At 47.0% G+C, this 26,186-nt stretch overlaps 1 protein-coding gene and 1 non-coding gene across 2 annotated transcripts in view; one reads left to right on the forward strand and one right to left on the reverse strand.

The window, feature by feature from the left end:
* Positions 1-23,487, reverse strand: part of NR3C1 (nuclear receptor subfamily 3 group C member 1) — a 73,065-nt gene extending 49,578 nt beyond the window's left edge. The window contains exons 1-2 of the mRNA XM_074915750.1: positions 23,339-23,487; positions 19,968-21,156 (exon numbers count right to left, since the gene is read on the reverse strand). Of these exons, the coding sequence (XP_074771851.1) occupies positions 19,968-21,142 (1,175 nt within the window). The 5' untranslated portion in view covers positions 21,143-21,156; positions 23,339-23,487. The remainder of the gene's footprint in view (positions 1-19,967; positions 21,157-23,338) is intronic.
* LOC141965284 (U6 spliceosomal RNA) lies at positions 6,733-6,844 on the forward strand. The gene has a single exon (XR_012634445.1). It is a non-coding gene; the product is annotated as a U6 spliceosomal RNA (small nuclear RNA).
* Positions 23,488-26,186: the final 2,699 nt, after the last annotated feature.

The following is a 26,186-nucleotide window of genomic DNA, read 5'->3' on the forward strand; positions in this document are numbered from 1 at the left end:
TCGGCTCAAGCCCAGGAGGCGGCCCTGGGAGCGGGCTGTCGGCCCGCAGCGGCCGGGTGGGTGATCACCAGCGCGTCCAGAGACCCAGCCCGAGAGCTTATACACAGAATGGCTGCTTGGGTCCTTATTATTTGCATTTATACATAAATAAGAGACACAGGAAGTTGAATATGCAAAAATTATGTTGTCTGACTGCTCAAATAGCTCTAACTTACTGAATTAACGATCACTGTAAATTTTTAAAATCTAAGGTTGGTCTTCTACATCGAGAATTCCCTGCACCCCCCTGAGGATTCACCTGCCTGCATGTCTGGCAGAACAGAAATCATGTACAACTCGTGTTTTGGGACCATTTCCCCACAGTTACCAACTTATTTTCTTCTCCCCTTCCTCCATCAAATCATTATATTTTTGTCTTGACCTTAAAACACCGGCCGACACACCCCGGATCATACCTCCTAACAACGTGTTTTTCTTCCCATTATCTGTGCTTCTACCAACAGGCAAATTCAGATTGAGAAACACACATGCCCTGTACCAAACACGCTTTCAAAGACCTTCTGAAGGCCAGTGCAAGAAAGGATTTATTAGAAATATATTTATGTAGTTTTCATGGGTGCATAAAACCAGCTACAGTTAATCTCAATTTCCATTTGTTTTTCTCAGCAGCACCATGAGGATGAAAAATACAGAACTTCAGTCCGCTTCTAAATGTGGCCAAACTCACAAATGGTAAAGATGTCTAAGATACCACCATCTGTAAGGAACAGCAATATCCTTCTGCATGTGTATGTATACAATTTTACATTTTTCTGCACCTTTGTTTATTCATACTATTTTTATGTCAATAGCTTCCAGAAGGATTAAAAAAGCACTGAACTAAATAAAGTATTCCCCCATCTGCAAAAGGTACATAGTGTATGCAGCGAGAGTGATCTTGTCTTCACTTGTGTCACCAATAATAGAAAAAGGAAGCAGAGACTTGACTAACTCATAGATCCAAACCAAAAGGTGAATGGTCAATGTTAATGAGCGTTACAAAATCACAACCAGACAGTTGATTCAGATTTTTGAGATGCAGGAGGGTAATAACTATAGGAACCCCCCCAAATGTCAACATTTCAGTGAACGTGATGCCACGAAAGTATTAATAAAAGCAGATGACAACAGACACCTGCAGAAGAGGAAAGCAACGCTGTTCCCCGGTTTACAATCATCTCATTCAGCAATGTCAATAGAAAATAATGGAGACACATGAACACCTACTGCTGGAGAAGGCAAAAGAAATTCAGATGCACAGACCAGGGGCTGTGAAAAGAAGGATCTCGGGTAGTCCAGGGCAGTAAGAAAGGCAAAAGCAGATCTTCCTCGAGAAACTGCTGTACGAAGTACAGTTACACAGCTTTGTTTTTACATTTTAGGAACAAATTGTGACATATTACAGTAAAGACTGCTCAAAGCCTAACTTAAACAAAAAAATTCGAAAATACTACTTGACTGAGCTCCAGAAATAAGAGCAAGAGAGCAAAGCAGTGCACACGGGAGTGAAGCAGCACCCAGCGAGGACGGTGCCATCAGCTACCCCCAGCCTGGTCTCATTTGCTGCGTGAAAAGTTCTTCAAAACACAAGCTGGAAAAGCTGCTAATTCTTCTTTTAACAGCAACGTCTATCAGCACAAGGTCTAGTCATCACAAGGTCTAGTCATCAGCTTGTTTGTATTATTCTTAACTTTTCACATGTTGTGTAAAGGTAAGTCCAAGCAATTAATACTTTGCAGTATCTGCATGATGACTCTTTCCACTTAGAAAGAATTAGGAAAAACCCTCAGGGAAGAAATACATCGAGAATTTGCAATGCCATTCCCTGCTTCCGCATCAAGAACAGCTTTACTCACTAAAATTACAGTTCTGGGAAAACTGTTACAGGTTCATCATCACGGGAAACGTACCGAAGTAACGCAAGGGACTGCACACGAGGAGCCGTGGGCAGAGGGACCCGGCCATCCTCTCCATCAGCGCCAGAAGGGAAGGACGAGTCGGGATCCCATGGCAACAGGCTGCTGCCGACCTGCCCGACAGCACCGACTGCCCCTCCAGACCCCAACCGAGCCCTTTTCCAACCACACGCAACTGAAATGAGTACAAGCTCCTTCCCTAGAGCCAATTTTCTCACCTTGCAGAACCCCCAGATTTAACGCATCTTCAAAACTAGGAAAGTACCAGAAAGCATTGCTAACAAAGGAACAAATATAATCATGCCTAAGCACCGAGTTCTGTCCTTTGGTATTAGAAAATAAATATAGATAAATTGCTGGAATGGCTAAACCACTGCCGATTTCTAAGTTTTACTGGATGACAATATATGCTGTATTTGTAGAAAACACCTCTAAGTATTACATTTAGATTTGTAAAAATGTGTATTAATTCTATTAAATTTATATTTATTCTAGTACTATACAAGCATTGCAGTTAAGTTGGAGAGAAAGCAGCGATGTGAGCGGAAAGAATTGTGATTTTTGTAAAGCTGGGGGTCTGACTGCTTTTGGTGCTGTGCCTGCGGCAGCGCCGCTACAGCAACCTCAAGTGTGTGCGTAGGGGGGACACACGACAGGAACAGCTAGGGAAAACTACTGACAATAATATATATGACAGAGTAACCTATCTTTACAATAGAAGATTTTCATTTCTTAGAGGTCTTTGGAACTGACTACTGTGTGGAACAAATGAAGGATAGCTTTCAAGCATGTAGGAATTTCCCTAGCCTGCTTCCTGTTACCTAGATTTATTCACAATTTTAAAGATAAAATGAAATATGAAATTTAACACATTGGGTGGAGGGAACACATTCACACGTGAATATACCATTATTAATGACGAGGGAAAAAAAAACCCACAACACTGTGCAGGAAGACATCACTACAACCACCGCAGACTGCACTAACTCCGTCATATGCTGCATTCTCTTTGCTGACACTTCTCCCCTCCATTTTGTCTGTTTAGCTTGTTGACTTTTGGGGACGATTTCTTAAGCATTGGAGACAAATGCATCTGACAAAAATATTCTGGTTCTAAATTCAAAACTCATCCACCCCTCTCCCCCGCCCCCCAGCAGGCAGCCTGGAACGGATGAGCACAGCACTGGGGGTGCAGGCGCACCAAGGCTCACAACGCACAACCAGCGCCATTCCCTTCACCCTGCTTGGGAATAAAACCCCCCGTTTACCTCTTGGGCTGCTGTTGCAGACTGAGCTAAGGATTTCATGTAACCATCAGCGACAACCCTGAACCCCTGCCCGAGTCCCAGCTGCCAGCTCTGAGCTCTACATGCAACATACAGATAATACTCCCTAGACACGGAACCTTACACTCTCTAGACGGAGGCTCCCCGCCGGCTCGCTGCGCTTGCGGAGAGCTTTCTAGCCTGCACTCAGCTACCCAAAATAGCTTCGTATCAGCTAACCCAGAAACCTCCTCGCACGCTCCCTTTTCAGGCCCTGTCTCGGCACTGACCCGCAGGGAACCAGGCAGTTGACTTCTCCTCCTGAAAAGCAACCGCTAAATCCTCCCCTTCGCTTCCTATTCTCTAACCAGCTCTCAAGCCCACAAAAGAGCCACTCTTCCAGTTCCATGACAACTTGGGCTTTTTTGTTGGTTTCTTTCTTTTTAAATGGCCTCTGGCAAGGAAGCATGTCAAAGACTTAAAAGGAAATAAATAAATATTCAAATATATTCAGGTCAATTGGATTTCCCCTGTCCACAGGCTCACTGACAGCCTCACAGAAACCCAGGACGTCGGATGAGGCGGTGTTTTCCTTCCAGGAGCAAGGACGGCTCTTTCCCAAGAGACTCCCGGGCCCAGTGACCTTACGGCTTTACAATCTACCACCTTGCCAAGGGCAGAAGTCAGACTGACTCATTCACAGCGCTCCAGGGCCCACAGAGCCCCATTTTTAATGGGAGTGACACTGGGAGCCCCCCTGTGCCCCACGTCCCTCCTCCACCCCCCACCCCCACCCCCCCCCAAGCACCTTTCACAAGGCACTTCACAAATTTCTGGGTTTAATCCCTCTCAATTTGCTATTTAGAGTTGAAATCACATGTTTTATGGGATTTTTGTCACCATGTTTGTGATTTTCCTTGTTTTAAAACGGTGATTTTAATTTTTTTTTTCTTTTTTAAATTAAATCGAGCTACTTAGAGCTGTCAGTGCACCACAAAGTGATACATTTCTGGTATTTAGTTTTGTTAGCCAGTCTCTGAGCTCTATACGGGTCTCTCAGTGGTGGTGCTACTTCTTTAGGTTTTGGCTTTTGGGGGGGGGCGTTGTTTTTTAAGCCAATTGTCCCATTCACACGTAGTTCCCTCTTTTGCAATTGTCTGCAGGCTGGACTGGGCTCACTCTCTCCACCAGCAGTGCCGAACTCCGCAGCCTCGTGACAACTCCCTCAAGGTAGCCCTCGCACCAGGACCCTCTTTAGCCAGCTCACGGCATCACTTGAGAGCAGCACCTCTCCTCGCTGCACCACACACGGGCCTTCAGGACACCTCGAGCAAGTGGCACCAAGCGCGGCCGTGCCACCTCCCGCACGGAGTGATGCAGCTGGTGACGCTAACACTGGGGTAAGGCGGCTGCATCCGTCCGGACAGAAAGTTCCCCGACATACCGAGCGATCCGTGTGCCTGTGGACCCCTCCACACTCTGTGGAAGGTTGTTCGCCTCCCAGTTCCATAAATACCCCGACACAGTTCACTGTTTAGTTATGGGGTTTCTTACAATTTGATGGTGAATCATCGTTGCTGAACCACCAGATTTTAAACACAATCTGGAAAGAAAATCTACCTTACAATTAGCACCCAACCGACAGGCAGCATTTAGTAAGCACAATATTTGTGTTTAGAAAGGATACCCCAAAGTCACAAGTAGTCGTATTTGGCACCCAACCACCTTTCGCATCCTCGAGGGTTTTTAATACAGATATTTTGAATACACAACCAAATCCAAAAAACTGTCCCCATTCTGCAGAAGAAATGCTGCCCTGTGACAGTGGCTTCTACCACACCCCATAATGTTCAGGCCATGTTTTCAGAGACATTATTTTCAACTTCCAATGCTCGAACAAGGAGTTATGCCATCTGCACAAAAGCAGAACCATTACAAACAGCTTCAAGTAGGAAAAACAGGAGTGAGCAAGAAGCTTTGCTGCATTCATTTCCCTTTTTTAATACAGAACCTAGAAAGAGACTCCCTGATCCAAGGAGCCCAAGTTTGCTCTTAAACAAAGAATGGGCCAACAGAATATGCATCCCCCTCAAGCCAACAGCAGTAACAGTTTAGGAAATTAACACCTTTGTGATTGTTGAAATAGGATGTTTTGAATAAAATTTGCAATTGCAGTTTTGCCATCTCTTCCCAGGAAGTTTTAGGGCTTCCCTTGTCAGGTGTGTGTTCTGCTTCATTTTTAAATGAGGACGGCAGTTTAAGACATCCATGCCTTGAAACGCTGCATACAGGAAGGCAGCGTTGGTAGCACTTACGAATGCTTGGAAAGATTCAAAGAGCTAAATGCTGCATTTCCTTTAAAGCTCTTCCTCGGTTTATAGGCTGGGGTCAGCCAGGAATAGAAACACAAGTCACTTCCTCCCTCCCCACTGGTATGCTGCACCACGTAACCATATAGTTTTGATCTGCAAGATGGAACAAACTCAGTCACAAAATCGAGTGGACTATTAGCAATATTCCAACCTCCTAACTGTTACTTAATAAAATATCAGATGTTCCAACCTTTAACGTGTTAAAAGAGTCTCTAAAGAAGAATCTTTAAAGTGATAAAATAGGTCCAAGCTCATTTGTCAAACCAGTCGCTCTGGTTGGAAAGTAGCTGTCAAATATCTACTGTGACTAAGAATATAATCTTGCAGGCATCCTAATATTAACTGCTTGCTTAAATAAAAAAAGAAAAAAAAGAATGCTCTGCTACTCAAAATAAAGAATTCCGAGCATTCGGATTTTTACATTTACATTTTATATGAGGAGTTTTAGCACTAAATTTCATTTTTATTAAATCGTGCACATAACTTGCAAATAACCTGGCACTTCATTTGAACAGACTTGTCTTCTCCAACTATGGAAAGCTAATTCATTACAAAACTTGTTAGATTGGTTTTGTTAAAACTGAAGGTGTCAGAATAGCTTCCTTGTCAGTTTAGAAAATGGCAGATGCGTGGGGCTTAGTAGAAATACATGTTCAGGAAGGGCAGAATTCATAAAGCTATATGCAAATGAAACCAAGGGACCTACACACAGACCAGGACACAGATTTTAGAAAAGATTACTTCCCACTGAAATCAGTGTGGTCAAATGACCTTTAAGAAGCTTGGTCTGGTCTGTAACGAAGTAGAACAGGTCAGAGAAGATGCTTTTTCTGAAATATGTATTAAAGTAGCAGCTCTCTTGCCTATAGACAGCACCAAGGGAGACTCTATTTGTGACACAGGATCTCTTCCATACTTTGTGCTACTTCAAATAAGAGAGAGGGAGCATATAATTTTATGTTCATTTTTCTTTTAAACCTTTTATCAGCACCATTTGGTCAAAGCAGGTAACACAAAAAGCATTACAAGTCCCCCCATTCCTTCCAAAAGAGATTATATAATTTATAAAATTAATAGGCAAAAAAGACATACTCTTCTCAAAAAAGACATAATCGCTGTATCGCTCCTATTTTAGTAGATGTGCTGCTGAAGTGAGCACATCTACTAAAATTGGAAGGATACAGAGAAGACTAGCAAGGCCCCTGTGCGGGGATGGCACGCAAACTGGCCAAGGGTTCCATACGAGGTTTCTGCTGTAGGAATTCCCCTAACATGCAAATCAAATCCCGAGTTACAACCATTTAAAGGTATTTCCATTATAATCTCCAGCCCTGGTCTCTCTGGACCAGACCTTCGGGTTTAACACTACCACGAACTCCTCCCCTTGCCGCTGCTGCGGCTCGGACGCGCCCACAGCCCGCGGTCCCACAGGCTGGACCTGCTCCCAGCGGAGCCTTTTCCGTGAGCCACAGTCTCTCCAGGGAGGTACCTGCTGCGGCACGGACTTACCCACAGCCACACGCTTTGAGGTGCTCCAGCACAACCTCGTGCACAGCTGCCGATGCGCCGAGGTGTACCTGCTGCAGCGCGGACTCATCCTCGGGCCACAACTCCTTGAGAGGCACAGACACGGCCACAGGCACAGAGGCTTTGGGATGCACCTGCTCTGGCATGGCCTTATCCACGGCCACAGACCCCTCGGGGGTCGTGCTCCCGCCTGGACTCATCCACAGGTCACGGGCCCTTCGGCTCCAGCTCCCACCGGAGCTCCAGCCTGCCCAGCGCAGCAGCAGAGACCACGGCGATGCTCTGGGCACCCCCCGGCCCAGGCACACGGCCACTGCTGTTATCAGAATGTGCCCAGGCACGGCACAGCCAGGCGATAAGCAGTAAGCAAGCAGTGAAAGTGAAAAGCAGCCACTAATGAGCACCAGACTCTAACGTACAGTACAGCAAGCAAGGCCCATGGCAAGCACAGGAGCCTGCCAATTAATAGCTAAACAGCTGTAACAGCTATAAATTCGATCTAGCACGTTCCAATCAAATCTGTCATTATCTCAAACCCTTCCAGCCCCACGCTGGGCACCAAAAAGGATTGTCGTGGTTTAACCCCGGCCAGCAACCAAGCATGGCTCAGCCGCTTGCTCACCCCCCCCCCCGGTGGGATGGGGGAGAGAAGCGGAAGAGTAAAAGTGAGAAAATCTGTGGGTTGAGATAAAGACAGTTTAATAGGTAAAGCAACAGCCGTGCACACAAGCAAAGCAAAGCGAGGGATCCCTTCAGCCCCTCCCGCGGGCAGGCGGGTGCTCAGTGTCCCCAGGACAGCCGGGCTCTGTCACGCGCAACGCTGACCTGGGGACACAAACACCGTGACTCCAAACCCCCCCCTTCCTCCTCCCTTCCCCAGCTCCACGTGCTGAGCAGGATGCCACAGGGTCTGGGGCACCCCTTGGGGCAGGTGGGGTCAGCAGCTGTCCTGGCTGTGTCCCCCCAAACCCCTGTGCACCCCCAGCCCCCCCAAGGCAGAAGAGCCCCTGGCTCTGTGCGAGTTCCTCGGCAGGGAGGAAAACATCAATACTGTTTCAGCACAGATCCAGAACACAGCCCCATACTGGCTTGGCTACTCCGAAGAAAATTAACTCTATTCCAGCAAAAAACCAGCACACATTCTTTATAAATTTGATTTTAATCTGCATTTGGAAATTGGAGTAAGGTAATGAAGACAAACTTGCTTAATTTATTTTCAAGTGAGTGTAACATACTACCTTTCACTTTTTCTTTCTTCGTATTTTATTCCATTTTAAACCACTCTTTCCATAGCAAGTATCTCTTCAATACAACAATTTGGCATATTCATAAGCCCTAATCCTACTGGGCTAAATGAAAACCCAGTAATTTCTTTTACTGAACTTAAAGAATTAAGAAAAAGTGGTGCAGGCCTTCAGCCTCATCATAGTTGTTTTCCTCTAGAATCTACCAGAGGTGATCCTTGAAGTAAATAAATGAAAACAGCATCCTAAAGATAATTCACTAATATCTCTTTGGAGTTTCCTCATCAAGATTGTAACATTTTAAAAGTTAAAATTTGATAACAGTTTTTTGCATTCATGAGAAAACTGTTTCACTGAGGTGAATCAGTTTCTAGGGGTACTTACGGTCCAAAAAAGCTGCTTTCTTGAGGCTATTTTAAACGATCCCCCAGCTTTCAGACATAACTCAGGACAGTCTTTACTTCTCTATCTCCCGTTTCACGAGCACATGTTCTGACCCCCAGCCCCGCTCCTTCACAACAGCGTTTCCCCAGGCAGGGGTGTGCATCACACACCGCCCGGGGCTGCGCCCCTCGGCCTCTCCACACCATGAGAGGCTGCGTGAGCACCTACGGCCCTCAGCGCTTGGAAAGAAAGTCCCAACAGCATGTGTCTGTTCCTCCCGCTTTCAGTTTCTTTTTGAATACGTGAGGTGCAGCCCCACATATTACATAATTCAATTACCCTCCGTATTTGATTTTCACTTGTGCTCTAGGACAGCACGGCTACCCCAGACACTTCTGGGTGTCGGCGCGGTGCGGACCTGCAGCGTGAGGTGAGCTGTGTGAAAGGGAAGCACCTCGCCGGACAGCGCTGGCCCGAACACCTACTCGCAGGACTCACCAGCAATGCACCAGCAAGCGTCAACCTCTACACAGCTTCTCTGCAAGGCCACGATACTAAAGCCTGCGGTAGTTTTAAAAGCCTAGAGTAAGGCCCCTGCACCGGGCAGGAGGAGATCTCTGTTCGGTGCAAGTCGCATGTCACCACTTGTCACCACGAAGCACGTCAGGACGGTTTGCAAGCTGCATGTCCTACAAGGTACAACGACAGAAGGGGCTGGGATTGAGGGTCCCCAAAGGCCCCTCCAATCCCATCATTAGCGTTACTGCAACGGCTTGCAAATATATTCTCCCCCCTCCTCCTCCTCCAGCCATTAGCTTGCGGATTCGGCGCTGCATTACCTGCCTCCCACAACCGGCGCATCCCTGCCTGAGACGCCAGCACCTGCCCCACGGAGAGGGCCCTTCGCCCGCTGCCAGCTCCCTCTGCCCCCGCGACCTGCGCCAACTGAGTTCATCCAACTCACCTCTGGATTTAACCTTTAAGTGAAATTTTTCCCACTCATTAAGGACCAATTATAAGGAATTCTAGCATTCAGGAAGAATATGAACCAGTCCTTTCATAGGCAGTCTGCTATTACTTCAGTAAACATTTATCATCTTACTAAAATTAAACTGAAGCGAAATTCCATACTTTTTCACTCATCTCCAGCATCCAAAAGCTTTTCTGGATACCAAATTCAGGAGCTCTTTGAAAGCATTTTTAAATGCCTCTTCTCAGATAAGACTATTTTTCTTAAATATTTATATAAGCTTATATTCTGATCTACTCCGAGTTTTAAGTGAACCAAGATGTAGAGCTCTTTAAAAACAAGTCTAATTATATCTACATCACCCTCATACTGGGACAATGCAATTCATTGTGTAGCAATTCATACAGCAGAAATTCAACAAACCATCAAAGTACCTGGCAGCAAAAGTAACCCATGAAAAATATCTGAGAGAACAGCCAGGAGATATGCAAACTGAAGTCAGGACATGAAGCTATAGAGTCTGCAAAGTAAGGTTTGGTTTGTCTTTTTTTTTTTTAAGTTAACATGCATGGGTTGGATTCTTGCAGAACTGATCCACATGTGTGCATGCAGCACATGTATGTTTTCAGCACTGATTTATTAAAAACCTCTAGCCAATGGCTTTAAGGTAACAGAAAACTCTTAGAAAGAAAACTAAGCAAGGGGAAAACATACAGAGGTACACATCAATACATAACGTGCCTATGGAGTAAATGTGTTGATTTACAATATATTGTTACCGATTTACATCGTCTGATCAAGTGAAAGGCTACAGAAAAACTGTATGTTTTATTTACAATAGCACATTATAACTGTATTCATACACACCTCATTTTTAAGCGGTATGACAGATCACACAATCCCTTCCTGACAACACATCGATTTAACAGTCAACCTCCTTCAAAGCCATGCCCCGTGTCCTGTCTCTTAGAAGTGGCAGTGAAGGAACGAGGAGCGGTTAAGGCCTGCTTAGGAGAGCAGCAGAGACCCAGGCTGCAGTGGCACACCACGCTCCACGTGCCACAAGAAACGCCCCAAGTGTGACTCCTGCTTTATGGAGAGGCTCCGCCATGAAGCAACTGTCATGTGCAGCGCTTGACGTGTCCTGGCAGCGCTCTCCTGGCAGAGCTCCCCGTCCACACGGAGCCCTACCAGACCCTATTACTACATCATTACATACGATCGCGCACACACACCAGGCGAGCAGGTTCTCCAAGCGATGACAACAAAAATAAACTGCATCAGCTGCTCTTTTCTGTCACAGACATCAGACTCTCAGCTCAGGAGAGACCGGCACGCAGCAGAGCCACTCTTCTGAAGCTCAGCAACAAAAAACACGAAGAACCCCAGAACTTCACACTCGTGCTCTGAAAAGCAGGTTCCGACGGCACGGGAAGGCACGGTTAGAGACACAGCACGCAGGGCCTGGAGAACTCCCAGATGAGCTGAAGCCCGAAGCAAGGCCAGACGCCCACACGCCTCAGGCAGCACTGTCCTCTTCCAACGTCCGGCTGGGACGGGAGAGAGCGCACGAAGGCCTCTCCCCTCACACACAATTCACACAGCTGGAAAGGAGCCGTAAAACGGCTGGACAATTCTCATCCAAGACCAAAAACTCATTTGCAAAAAATTTCACAGAATTTCCAACCACAGACGTCCTGTTTTCACACCCTTCTCAAGCCACCAGAGAGATGTGGCCAAGCTACTGCCCACTTGTGAACAAAAAGGTCACCCACCTTCAAACCCCTCTTCTCAACGAGTACTTCGAGGAGAAGCAAGTACTCAAATGCTCCGCGACAGGAACACACCCTAGCAAACCCCAAACACCACACCCCACGCTCCAAGTTTCTAATACAAGGCAAGGCCGCAGCGCCCGGCGCAGCCAGAAGCCCACCACAGCAGATCCTTCAGACACGGACCCTGACAGGACTTCTCACGGCTTTCTTGAGAGACTGACGACCAAAGCATCGGGTCTCAGATCCTCCAAAATAAAACCAAAGAAAACCAACTGCAAAGCTATAAAATCACTTCCATTATTTGCTTATCTGAATAAACTACATACTTCATTGATACTCATTTACTTTCTCTTACCTGACAGTACAGAGAGTTTTCCAAGTTTCCCAGGTAGTATTTTGAAGCAAACTACTAATTTGTGACCTGATTTTTATTTATTTTTTTTAAAGAAAACTAGCATCCTGAGCAGCACTCACTCACTTAAAACTTAGTTATGCAAATGAAAGCAACCAGAAATATGAAGTATCTGAATAAAGCAAGAGTAAATTGTGCCCTGCTGCTCAGAACTTTCATATTAAATCTTGTGTGACTGTGATGCATAAATATGTTCACGATCTCCAGCTGTTTTCTGACACACAGTAACTGTACAAACCTATTACAAATAGTGTGAAGAACGTATTACTGTAAAATCTAATATGGAACTCAGTTTCTTAACTAAATTACAGTAGTAATGAATTGAATTCAAGCCAGACATTATTATTATTATTATTTTGGAAGTCCTTCCCCAACAGCATTTTGCTTTTGCAGTCTCAGGAAAATGGAGATATTGGATCAAAAAGTGGAAGTTGCGTGTAACATTGCATCTCCACAACAAAATATTAGCAGCTTGTTGGATAATAATTTTCAAACTGCATCAGAAGTATAATTTTCTAGGAAGACTTAACATGGACTGCAAGCTCTCTAGGTACATATAGAATATGGAGTTTTAGTGATAACCAGTTGATACAGACCATACTAAGAATGCAGTTGGCTGGTACAGAAGTGTACTCCACGGAAGATGTCAAAACGACTTCTGAGGAGCACGATTTCCTCCAGAAAGCCACGCAATTGTAGTGATTATTGATTTAAGGAACCATCATCATAAAACTCTACATGATATCCTGGAGAAGTAACACTGTGTCCTGGAATCTAAACTTAAGCCTCACATAAGCACAGCAAGAAAACCCGACATCATCTGCATTACAAAATCCAAGCCCAGGTGCTAGGCAGCACCACCTCTGCCCGAGCAGGAGCTGGGGAAGCTGCAGTTCCACCTCACTGCTACTGCCAAAACGCACCTCTGGGACACATGAAGCGGCCATGTGATAAATCCAGCGGTGCAGGCCACAAAAGGAGAAGGGATGTGCTTTTGCAACAGTACATCTAGTTCTATTTCAAGCAATGCAGTGCTCAGCTCGCACGCAGGAAGACATCGTTTCAGCCAGGAAAATAATTCTGGCAGAAAACATCACGGTAGAGGTTAGCGTAAGCTGAATCAGGTAAGGACGTAGGAGGCATGTGCACAACATTACACCTTCTTTGTAGTGAAGATGAGGTAAGAAGAAAAACCTCCAGGAGTGACAAAGTAATTACACTGAATTGTTTTCCCAACCCAACACACTACTTCTGGAAGCACAATTGCTCACCCCCCCAGTAACTACCATAGCTCAGGATGCTGGGCTCGCTCCGCACGGGGCAGCAGGACCTGCACGTCCACAGCCTTTCAGTTTCCTTTTCATTAAGTCTGTGACACTTAAGTGCTCCACCACACGGATGGAGTATGCTCAGTGCAGGTTACCCTCTGCTTAGACTCCTTTGCAGGTGACCAGCACAGACACAATTTCTCTCCCCTCCACACATGGACAACGTTAACTCATTTTTGCATTTCATTTTTTTTCCTGCATATATTTGAAATCAGTTGATGTGAAGTCAGTGCCAAGACAATGAGCTGAATTTTTTTTTTTTTTTTTTTTTTTTTTGGTGTGTCATCTATTCCAGCTGTACTGGTTCACTTCTGTCCCGTGGGGATGAGGCCATCCACTGACAGTATCTGCCCAGTATTTCCAGAACCCAGCATTAAGAACAGGATTAACTCCTGGTCCGTGAGTGTCTTGGTTATTCAAGCAAGGGCTGTATTATAAGTGGATATCATACTATAGTGAATCAGGCAGAAAACCACTGTGATGAGAACATGAATAACCTGTACATGCAACAATGCAATACATTAATACTTCAGTAAATAAGATTAAAATCTGTGTATACTGCCAGACTCTAGGAGACAAAGACTATAAAACCAAAGAGAGCTTAACAGAACGAGCTCCCTGGGTCTGCTGCGCCGCACACTGTACAGCTCAATATTCTTCCCAGAAACTACTTTTCTGCACACACACTTGTTTCTGTGTTTCTAAGAACAGTTAGAAGTTGATCATTTTATGAATGCATTTTAAAGTTCATTTCTGTACGCCAGCGGCGACACGCTTTCAGTTATTTTAATAGCACAAACCCAAGATAATTGTAACTACAGCTCTGCAAAGATTTTCCCACTGCTTATAACTTGGACTGAAACCAGGATTTTATTGGTATGTTATTTGTCTCAAGAACACCGGCACTGGAACCATTTGCAGAATGCCTCTGTTATGCTACACCAGCACGTCGGTGGCCGGATACCTGCTCCGGCAGTTCCCATCTACCCCTGAAGATGAACGGAGGTATAACTGTGTCGTGCAGAACTCCACAAGCAAGGGTTTTGTGAAGAGAAGAGTTACTACCAAGAAATGGATGTTCATTTTCTCCCAAGCAAATTTCTGAGTGCGGAGTACTCGCTCTCCTCTTGTAAGGCTTGTGGAGTTTCAGATCACAACACCCAATGGCACGGGAACCAGTGTTTCTCAGGGCAGTGGTAAAGAGCTTTAACAAAGTGTCCTAAGAGAAAGGCTCCAAATCACATTTTGCACTGAAGTGCCAACATTTGCTCCAAGCAGCACTCCAAAGAGAATCAGAAGCCACACACTACTAAAAAAATATTAAAAATACATCTATTAGTTTCTTTTTGTGACCAGTTTACAAAAAGAGGACAACAAGTTAAAAGTTTGCTGTCTTGACTGAATATTGTAGATCAATAAAGAACAAAATATAAGGGACTGTGGCTAAAACTTTTGTGACCAACGTTATCATCGGAGTCAAACTAGTCAGTACAGGATCGGTTCCACTGAACTACATCTTACGAATGAGGCAGTGAAGAGTTGTGAAGGTATCCTGACTTGAGCCCAGAGACAGGCTGGTGGGAGCCTTTCCCACCACACTCCGGACTAACCGCAGAGTTTTGATCACTAGAACAACAGTATCTGCCCTGGAAACACAACTAGGTCAAGCATATGCCCTGGTGAAGCGTGCTCGTGGCCAGAGATACTGAATCTGGTGTGGAAATGAGAGAAACAACAGATCTAATTTTGCAAAGCATAACAAATGTAAACAGTCAAACTTTGGTACGAGCAGTGCCGGGTTCTTCCGCTGTGATTCTCACTACCTGAAGATAGGCAACATTTAAAAAACCAGAAGAATTAAAACCATGGAGAAAGCTCCCAAAGGCCCACTTGCTAGGTGGTGGCAATAAAAGGGAACCTAGGAAGGAAGACAGAAGGACCTGGTAACCTCTTAAAGTATAAAAATAATTCCTGTTTGCAGTTACATATGCACATAGAACAGGTACCACTTCTTCATCTCCAGAATGAGCAGTAACAGTCAAATTAAGAAGGGACGTTTGCATCTCCAAGACAATTTGCTCTCACTGTGCACAAAATAATCTTTAACACAGTAAATATATGATGTAGGAGTTGTGTAATACATAAATTTCATATTTGTGAGAAGATTCATGAGTAGAGCTGCTTCAACTGTAGTTTTGCTTTAACTGCAGAAGAGTACAATGGGGTTCAACCATCATTAAAGATGGATAAAAAATACATAATAGGCAACAAAAATCAACTTGTGTTTTATAAGCTAAAACTAGGTTTAAAATAGAGATTATTGTGGAGGGAAATAAATTAGCAGAAATTAACAATTGGGGTTGGACTCCCAAAAAACTACTCAGCTATCAGCTCGCTGAATGGATCAGCTAAAATTGGAAAAAGTGGATTACATCTTACATGACCGATCATTTATCTAGCTCTCTTTTCATAGAGCTTTACAGCACATGCTGCAGGACATTCCTGATTCATCCCTTTCTGCCAAAACAATTAGATTTTTTTGCCTTGTATTTCCAAGACTCAAAACCCAAGTATAGTATTACATTAAGCTGACAAATCACAACATAGGCTATCGAAACCCTGAGCACTCCCTCCAAATAACAGGTCTGTTTTTTATATCAAAATAGAATTATTAAAAAAAAATTATTTCCAAACGTACCATACATTATATACTGCTGAGTCAGACAACATTTGAAGTACTACATCCAACCGTGCCAAGCCACGGGCCTTGGCCAAAAGCCAAGCTCAAACAATGCGGTAAGACAAATGGACAACTGACCTTTAACCATTTCTAGCAAACTTTTTCCCCCTTCCCTCCCAAGGAGAATCCCCATTAAAGAGGGACAGCAGAAAGGTAACTGCTCCTCAAAGCAAGGCTCTGGACTGTGACCGACCAGCAAAACTTCTTCCCCCTTTCAGATTCCCCTCCTCTTTCACGGCTTCTCTCAGCTCTTGTCCTTTCTTAAACTTCCTTAATGGTCCTTATCCCCCACCACAAGCTTAAGTACTAGGAATGATTTCAAATGTAATAAGAGAAGCCGTAACACTGCCAGTGGGGCCCAGTTCTTGTAAATTCTGGCTGCAGGCTAAGAGAAAAGGCACACAGAAACCCCTGCGTCGCTGTGTTGTTTCTCATCGTCCTTCACTCCCCCCACAACAAGACACATCTCCAGGAAGCCAGAGGAATCAAAGATGTTGAGCGATGGATTTAATGTATATACCACGCAAGAGTCCTACAAGTGTGTGTTGCTAAAATAATTTCCTTGAATTTTAACAGTTTTCACCGGTGTAATAAATCACAAATAATATCCCATCAGAGACAGGCACCATCAACCCCCCTAATTCTTCAGTGAAGCATTTACCAAATGCTTCCAGCCCGTTTCACTCCTCTTTCCAGATGCTGCCTCACTTCTTCTGTTAAAGAAAATCTAAGGCAGATTTTCTCGGTTGGCTTACTTTTTTCCTCCCTCTTACTCTACGCACCTTCCCCTTCGGTCGCTGCACTGTGATCGATGGCAGCTCGCTCGCCCCGAGGGGGGAGACCTCGCCAAGGCAGCCCCGAACGCGGCCGTCCTGCCCTCTTGGAGCTTTGCTGCTGCTCGGGGAGATTTGGAGGTTCGCTGCCGAACCGCCGAGCTGCAGCTCCGAGCGCTGCACACCAGCACAAGCACTGGCAGGCTCTTCTACAACCCCGAGATACCGACAGCAATTTATTGACTATTGCTGATTCCTCCACATTGAACAAATTTCGGAATTTGTTTGTAATCTGCTCATTAACTTCAGAGCAACTCCTACCACTCATAGGAAAATTGATTAGTTTTCTCAGTCCTGATTATCACTTGTCTCATTAGAGGCAGCACGCTGTGCTATCCTTAGAAGCAAAATCACTCAAAAATTGCACGACTTCAATTCAGGACTGCGTGTCTATAAAGAGACATTACACGCTTTCTGGTAAAACGGACAGATTAAATGCCAGGGCAGAACTGCAGCTTTTCTTTGCGTATGTTTAGTATGTAATTAATGTTGTGAACACTCAAATAATTCTGCCGACACCAAGAAATATTTCCTATTGGAGATTAAAGTTTAGCAGTTCTCAATTCTCAAAATCCCAGCCTTCACCTCAATCAGTACTAACAGAAAAAAGACCACAGGAACCTGGCAAGGGAGTCCTTCCTTTGTTTCTAAAACAAATGCCAATTTTGTTAAGTCTTCTGTAAGACAAACAAACAAATCCACAATACATCACCTTAAACTAACCCAGTTTAGACCAAATATTTCTGACAAGGTTCAGGAAGAAAGAGAGTTCAGGATACATTAATATCTCAGGCATTTTAAAAAGAAGATGGAGTGGCCTCTATTTTATGGAAAAAAAAAATAAATAAAGCAAACCCAAATGACGCTGGTTTTAGAATTGGACTTTGTAGTTTTAGTGAGTAAAAATCCTCGGGACGTTAAGAACAGCTTCCACTAAGGCTAGAAATAATGACTTTTTACGCAAAGCTCAATGAGGGGCCGCCCCAAAATTCTTTACACATTCCTTAAATTAAGAAAAAAAAAAAAAAAAGTCCATTATCTTAAGGCAAAAGCGAGCAATGTAAGACAACCCTGCAGGAAGCAAGAACACAATCACGTGCAGCGCCCCGTCGCTAACGCTGTCCCGTGGCGGAGGCAGGCTGCCGAGGATGCTCCCTGGCCGGCAGCGGGAGCTCCGCCGCGGGCCCCGCAGCTCCCCCAGCGCGCCTGCCCACCGCTGCCCCGGCGCAAACACACCCAGCACACTCCTCCACATCGCCTCAGAAAAGCGACGAGAACATCTCGCACTGCTGTCCTCCTTACTCTAGGATCAGACGCAGTCCGTACGCATTAGCAGCTGGAGTGGGTTTTCCAGCCCAGCACAGTCTATAAAAAGGGTATTTATGAGATGCCCCAAAAGCCAGACAAACACCTACGTGTGACCATTCACACCGGAATGCTCTCGGTTCTACCTAAAATAGTTCTGTAAAATAAAAAACAAGGCATCAACTTTACAGAAGTATTCTCAGAAGTGGTGTTGCCATTATCTGTGAGGAATCTGCTTACTCAGTCACCAAAAATCACCTCCCAAACCCAGAAATACTTCTTGCTTTGATACACGTTTTATAATGATTGCCATTAAAGATATAGCAGGAGCAAAATAAAAAAAAAACAAAAACAAAACCCGACAACAAAACCAAAACCACCCAAAAACCCCCCCATGAAACAAAGTAAAAACAACATGGAAGTTGGACTGATTATGCAAAAGGTTAGCACAAAGGATTTCTACTCTGTCAAAATAAATGATAGGGCACGTACAATATTCATACACCAAAGTGGAATTTATCCACAAATTCTGATTTTCCTTTCCAAATTCCTTACACTACAAATTGCTTTAAACATCTCGAAGAAAAAAAAATCCACATCTTCACTGCAAAAATCGAAAACTATGGAAGAAATCTAGAATGAAAGCAAGTTAAAAGTTGCCTTCCTGAAACAAAGGACAAACTCTCACACACTTCATTCCAACCATGGGAAAATGGAGCAAATAACGTGTAGGGAGAGCCCCGGGACTGGCAGCTAACACTCAGGGGATCAACTGTCAGTGGGGCAATAAAAAAAGAAAGCTAAAACAGATCCTTCATGAAAAGCCTACAATTACTGGTGTTACGTATATAGACTCGAAGAGCCATTTTCTAACTCAGACTCCACAGAAACACAGCAAAAACCTCTTCCTCCACTGAGGCCACGCACTGCCTGTGCAAGCGCGTGTTACACAGAGCGCTGAGGAAAACACACAACTAGGTGTTCGTACCGAAATGAGAACCCGTCCCCAGCTGCCAGGAGACCTACGCAGCTCCTCATTGAGAAAGCTGCCACCGTCGCACTTCCTCCTGAAGGGCAGAGGAGAAGTGTTTTACGTGAGGATCTGCACCACCGAATTACTCGTAGAAAACACTACCACGGACTCACTTGAAACGCGTACTGACCAGCTCCCCTAACAGACCCTGCTCGCAAAAAAACACCTGTAAGCAAGCCCACCTGCAGTCCTATTTAAGAGTTAAATTCCAGGTACGTTCACATCTTACAGCAAATATTCTCTCTTAAATGCAGTTATTAAACAAGCCGCTGAGTATTTCCTACTCGGAATCTTCTTGTCCATGTAAGGTAAATGCAATACCAAGCAAAACGAAAAGTCTAGTTCAGCTTCAATGTAATTCTAGAAATTTACCCAGCAACCAAGTTATTTTTGTGCATAACATTTAAGTAACACTAGGAAGAAAAAAAACCCCAGTGATTGATCCTCTAACCCTTGAGACCGAAGCAGCTTTCATACACACTTAAATACTTCCTTCCATACTGTCCTCTTTCTATACAGCCTTGTGTATGGATCCTTCTACCACGTACTCAATTTTCCCTCTAGGTTGTATCACAGAATTTTTATTTTTATTCCTGTTCTAAAGCATGCCAGCTCCCCTCCTCTTTCCTTCCCTTTAATGCCAACAGTTGAGCACTTGGTTAAAACTCCCGTCGTACTGCAGAATAAATATGTCTAATCAGTCACACCGACAAATGAAAAAGGGCCGACTGACTTCAAAAGAAAAAACCCAACAAACCAGCATGCACGCAGTTGTACTAAACATACTTGTAGTATTTTAATAAAGAGCAACAAAAACTAATTACCTTGAATAGCCATTAGAGAAAGCAGGTCTGCCAGAAAGGTTGAGCGTTCCCAAAGGAGCTAACGTCTCATCCCCTGATCCCTGGCACCTATTCCAATTTTCTGAACTGGCAGGAAGAGATGGAATGATATTAAAAATTGGTTTCTGATCCTGCTGCTGAGAGAGTGATGCAGTATTTAAATCATAGTGATACATTTGTCCCCCAGAGGTACTGACACCGTGGATAGAAATGGCAGAGACTTTAGTACCCAGCAGATTAGACCCAGAGAAGTTTGCCTGACAGTAAATTGGGCCCATGTTTTCTTGCTTTATGCCAGGAGTACAGAGTTCAATGAAGTCTTCCTTTTCTGTTTTCACTTGAGGCATTGGCATTTTGGAACTGGGTAAAAGGTCACCACGGTCATTAATTTTAGGTTTAGTGTCAGATAAAACAGGAGGCTTGCAGTCTTCACCGAGATTTCCTTCCAGGAGAAACGCATCATCTGCAGATATAGGGGACAGCAAGCCACCCTCATCGAGCAACGGGTCAAGCCTCCACGGGCTCCCATTGGGCTCTTTGCCAGGCGATACCGGTGGCAATTCTAAATCCTGGAGAATATCCAGGGTGCTTTGGTCTTCAGAGAACAACTTCAAGTTGCCACCATTCGAGCCAACCTGGCTTTGGACTGCAGTTCCTGACTCTAAAGGGACGCTGCGGCCAGCCATGCCTGGGAAATCCGGCTCAAGCGGCACCTCAGAAGATCCTGCTCCCTTTGCGTCCTCGGCCAGGCTTGAGGACTTGTTCAAGCTCGCAATACTTTCTTCCAGGAGCCTGAAGTCCGTTTCTCCAGAAGACATGCCGATTTGGCCCTGCTGCGAAAATCCAAGGTCATTTCCCATCACTTTTGCATCTGTTTCACCCATGTACAGTCCCATCGAGAGCGACACTGCCTTGGAAAGGTCTGGCTGAGGCACATTGTTTACTAATCCTTTTGAAAAGTCAGCCAAAGCAGGTTGCTGATTGGAATCCGACTGAGAAGACGTGGGGAGAGGAGATGTAGACACAGGGGCTTGTACAGTAGCTCCACCCCTGAAGGGTGGATGAAAGTCCATCACGATCCCTCCTTTGGTACTGATGAGCACATTTTTCCTTGTTTCGTCTTGATCCGACGACTTAAGCAATTCTTTGGAATCCATTACTGTAACATTAGCTATAAAAAGATCAGAAGCATTCAAAGTTAGCACAGCAAGGATATTTTAATAACAGCTTAAAAAGAAAAGAAGTCTAAATCATTAGCCTGGTGAACCTGGTTTAGCTGCTCTGAGAATGAAAGCACAGCAGATCAAGCTACAAACTGACTGACATGCGTCACATCTTTCTCAAATCCCCTGGTTTGGGGTTTTTGTATGTTTGTTTTTATTTCTGATTGGTAACAAGGAAGTATATTTTTTTAAAGCTTTGCTAAACCTGAACGAAGTGGTAAGTTTGCCTGCACGCAACTCAGAATCAGACAACAGCACAAGACATCTTTCTGAACACCCTCTCTAGCTCTGTTGCCCGTCCTAGCACGTAAGGAAGCATAAGAATTGTTAAAAGTACCCAATTTACAAATTTTGGAAGACAACTTTCCCTGGTACTGAGTTACATCTGAAGCAGAGCAGGGGAGAAGGGCATTTATCACCTTTCCCCAGCCAGATCACTTCTCTCCCTGCAGGTTCAGATGCTTCGGGCACAACAGGTACCGGAGCCTCCCGAGCCCGCGCAGACGCGGTCCTACCAGCCAAAGTCTCGGTGGTTTTTTATTCTCCACGCAACCTCCCCCCCCCCCACAACACCAAGTTCGCTATCTTTGCATAAGTTCAGCTTAAAACGCAACTCGTGACTCTTGAAGTAAACTCAGCGCAACTCCTTAAATAAACCTCGAATGTATAAATAAAAGCTAACTTTTATTAGCTACACTTTACCAGCTCACAGGTACTCTCCAAACACATCTAACAAATCTCCTAAATTTCATCTGTTCGTATTGACTCCGTTTATCTTCAGCACGCAGCGTAAATATTTGGGGAATAACTGTAAATTCTTACGCAAACATTCTATACTGTCTGTCTACGGCCTAACAGTAACAGCGAACAGCCACGGGCTCGCAGTCCCCCCAGCCCCTCAGAGGCTGCAATGCCCCAGTTACAGCCTGGCCGCGGAATTATCCGCTAAGCAGAGACCCGAGAGCGCTCACAACAAGTTTACGGTCCTCTTAATTATAAACCCGCCGTCTCTGTCGCCCATTTTCTCCAGACTGCCGCCGACCGCTGCCGCTTTCTGTATGCCAAAGTTAAGGCTGCGATCAACAGAAAGTCCCCACGTGTAAAAAATTTTAAGGTGGCCCCAGCGAGCTTCGGCCTGGGTAAAGCGTCCCGAGCGGGAGCAGCCCGACGCGAAAACCCTTCTTGGTCCCTCGACACCTCCCGGTGCGGGCCTTGGCGGGCCCCAGCCGAGGGGCGCTCGGCCGCGCTCCCGGGGCGCGGGGGCTCGGGGGTGACGCCCGGGGAGCCCCGTCAGCCGGGGGAGGGGGCAGCCCCCCGAAATCCCACGGGCTGCCAACAGCACGGAAACACTGCTGGGCCGTTTAAGGTGGACACCGCAACAGCCACTGGAAAAAAAATTTATAGCTATCTACCTCCAGTTCTGCCTTTTTTCTTTTTCTCCTTTCTTTACGTGAAGGGGAGGAAAAATGTAGTTATTCCATTTGACAATTTCCCCAACGTCAAAAAAAAAAAAAAAAAAAAAAAAAGCAGCGAATCATCCAGCGTAGGAAACGTGTCAAAAATCAGATGCAAGTCTGCCCAAAGGAGGAAAAAGCTGCGAAGGCTTAAAACTGCCGGATTACAATAAATTCTCCCTCGTAAAGTATAGTTTTCAGAGAAATGTGTCGAGACCTGTTGAGCTGTCTCCCTGGCACACCCACTTCTGCAAAATAAGACCAGCCCAAGGCTGCGAGGCTGCGCTCGGGGCTCGGCTCCCCCTCCCCGCTCCTCGCCCCCGGCCGGGCACCCCCGGCCAGGCACCGGCCGGCCGAGGGGGGCACGAAGGGCCGGGCCGGGCCCGGGGAGGGGGCGTCCCGGGCCGGTCCCTCCGCGGCTCCGCGCACCCACCGCGGGGTCGGGGCTGGGGGGGGGGGGGGCACCGCCGCTTAACTCCGGGCTCCGCCGCCGGTACCGTCCCAGCCCGGGATCCTCCCGGGGGCGGCTCGGCTCCCCCGCTGCCGCTCTCCCCGCGGCCGGGGCACCCCGAGCCCCCCCCCCGGCCGCCTCCCGGGAACTTCCCGGGCGAAGCCGCGGCGCCGGCCCCACAGCACGGCTCGGCCCCGGTCCCCCGCCGCCCCCCGCCGCCCTTACCTCGTCCAGGGGAGGGCGCTGGGGCTCCTTCAGCCGCCAACTGCCATCGCGCCCGGCGGCGGGGGCCGGCGACCAGCTGCAAGGGGCAAGGGAGTCAACAGCCGCCCCTCCGGGGGCTGCGGCGGCGGCGGCCAGCACCGCTCCCCCCGCTGCTCTTCCTCCTCCTCCTCCTCCTCCTGCCGCCGAGCCCGAGACCCTGACCTAATCCCCGCCCCGCCCGCTGCCACCACCGCGGCGCCCCCTCCGTTAATTAGCGCTAATTGCCTCCGCGGACTTCGCCCTCCTCCTCCCCCCCCCTTTCCCCGTCCTGCCTCCCCTTCGCGCCTCCCCGCCCCGTCCCTCGCCGGGCAGCGCCGCGCTCGGCAGCGCTCTGCCCCCGCCACAAAATGGAGGACGGCGGCGGCCTCCTCCCCCTCCCTTCCCCCGCCTCCCCGACGTGGAGAGGGAGTGGAGACAACCGGTACCGAGAGGGCGGCCGCGGCAGCTCCGCGCCCGCTCCGGCACGGCCCAGCCCAGCGCTCGGCACCGCGGGGCAGCGCCCGCCGGGCCCAACCGAGGGGGAACGGTGCAACCTGTTGGCTGCGGCGGGCACTGCAGCCGCCGCCGGGCGCGGAGGGGCCCCTCGGGCGGCTCCTCCCGCCGCCGCTGCTGAGGGCCGGCCGCCGGGCGCCGGCCCGGGGGGGCCGCGGCGCTTCTTTCCTCTTTCGCTTCCCCAACTTCCCTCCGAGGGGGGGGAGCGCCCGGGGGGGCAGCGCCGAGGCGGCCGGGCCGCCCTTCCCCGCGGCCGCTTCCAGCGGGGCCCGGCCCGGCCCGCGCACACCGACCCCGGGGCCGCCATGGCGGGGCAGCGGCGGGAGGGAAGAGCCCCCGGGAAAGCGGCCCTGGAGCCGGGGGGGCAGCTCCGGGGGCGGCGTGGGGCAAAAAATCCGTGAAAAGAGACCCCAGACCCCTCGGAATGCCTGCGGGAACGAGAAGAGACGGGGGGGGGGGGGGGGGGGCAAGGGGAGAGTTATCCCCTGGCAAGCGCGGGCCGTACAGACCTTCCCGCGGAGAAAGAGGAGTGAACTACGAAATATGGTAGCGTTTGACTGAGAAGTTAACAAATTTCGGCGTTTTTTGAAATAGAGAGCCATGGGGTAGTGTGCTGGTCTGAAGTTGCCTTTAGACCGCAGAGACCTCAAAGCCCAAGCGCTGATGGCGGGACATCCCCGCGGCTCCTGGGCGAGGGAAGAGCAGAAACTCTGGAAGCAGAACAGGAGTTAAAACTATGAATGGAGTTAAACAGCGGAGCAGGAAATTGTGCTGCTTTGGAGAAGTGGAGAAAGAGCCGAGGGGGAAGAGGTTGCCCTTCAGAACAAGAGAACCTCTCGGGTTTGGCTTTCCCTGGAACCGACAGAAATTCAGGGGACGGGGGAAGCGCGATGCCCGTTCATGCAGGTCGGGATCCTTCCGACTTGGGACGATTAAATGAGCTGGGAGATAATGACCAGGTAGGGCTTGCGCTGGGACTGTGTTGACAAGCAGTTAGTATCTCGAAATGGTTATTATGGCAGCCAACAAACTACGTCATACAGGTTACATCCAGGAGAGATGTTTTAGTCGTTCCAGCTGTTTAAATGCAGGTTTGGGCCAAGGAAGGGAAAGAAAAGGCAAAGTAAAATCACAGCTTTTAAAGCACAATTAATCTGCCCTTTTTTTTTTTTTTTTTTTTTTAAAGTAGTAAGGTTTTTTTACATGCCACATTAACTTTTGGAAGATACCAATTTATGTTTAAAAATGCTAAATAAATGCATGCGATCTTAGCTTAATATTCATTTAAGTGTCACAAATTAGGAAAAGGGGTTCTAAAAATTCTAAGATATTCCTCTGCAACCTCCCTTAATGTAAAGATGTGTCTAAAATAGCACTCAAAACTGCCTTCTGGTGCTTTTTGAATGATGCAATGAATTTGCAGCTAACAGGAAACACTTCTTCCCATACAAGGGAAACAGAATAGCAGAAGTCAGACTATTCACAAATGCTGCGATCTCTCTGTTAGCAGGTACAGGAATGTTGCAGAGTCCTCGGTGTTAAATAAAGGCAAGGATGTCTCTTGAAGCACAAAATCCTAATGTGCTTCTGGGACTCTACCTGGAAAATTTACTTCACTTCGTTGATCTGTGCGTACCACAGAAACTGTCTTGCATTTGGGGATCCCCCCTACCCCTGCAATTTGGTAAACTCAGATGCGGGGTGTGTACGGGAGGACATCAGCCTGCAGGAGGGCTGTGGCACCCGCCTGTCCGCTTCGCTCACTTCCTTAGTCTGAGGGAACTTGTATAACAGAGCTGTGCATTTCCAAGACATTCAGACGAGAACATCTGTTTATAAACAAACACTCAGGTGCTTAATTACAGCTGGTTTTGCACGGTAATGGGTAAGACGTTCCTTCTCTAATGGCTAATTCCATATCTTAATATCACCTTCCATCCAAAGGGCCCGATTTGAGGCTGCTGTACAGGATTTGTTCACCACCAGCAGCCAGGACGCCGTACAACGGTGCGAAGCAGCGAGCGGGGACATCTTAGCAGCTCCGTGCCAGGAGCCCTGAGGCCGGCCAGTGCGGTACGTGCAGAGGTGGGACCTGGCCAGGGCAGAACCATTCTCGTTCTTACTCTCCTGAAGGATGTTTTTCACTTGTTGCTAAGCACAACAGCATTCATTGCAAGGTCGTTGTTGGTAAAACTCGTGATTTGTTGGTAAACTGTGCAACACCGGTCACGTTCAAAGACAAAGTGCGGGGTGTTTGTTGTCTTCGTGCTGCTGCAATACACGAGTTCTGTCTCTTGGATTTATTCCCTCTTAAATG

This window comes from Athene noctua, chromosome 12, assembly GCF_965140245.1.
Source record: "Athene noctua chromosome 12, bAthNoc1.hap1.1, whole genome shotgun sequence".
In the NCBI taxonomy this organism is placed as follows: Eukaryota; Metazoa; Chordata; class Aves; order Strigiformes; family Strigidae; genus Athene; species Athene noctua.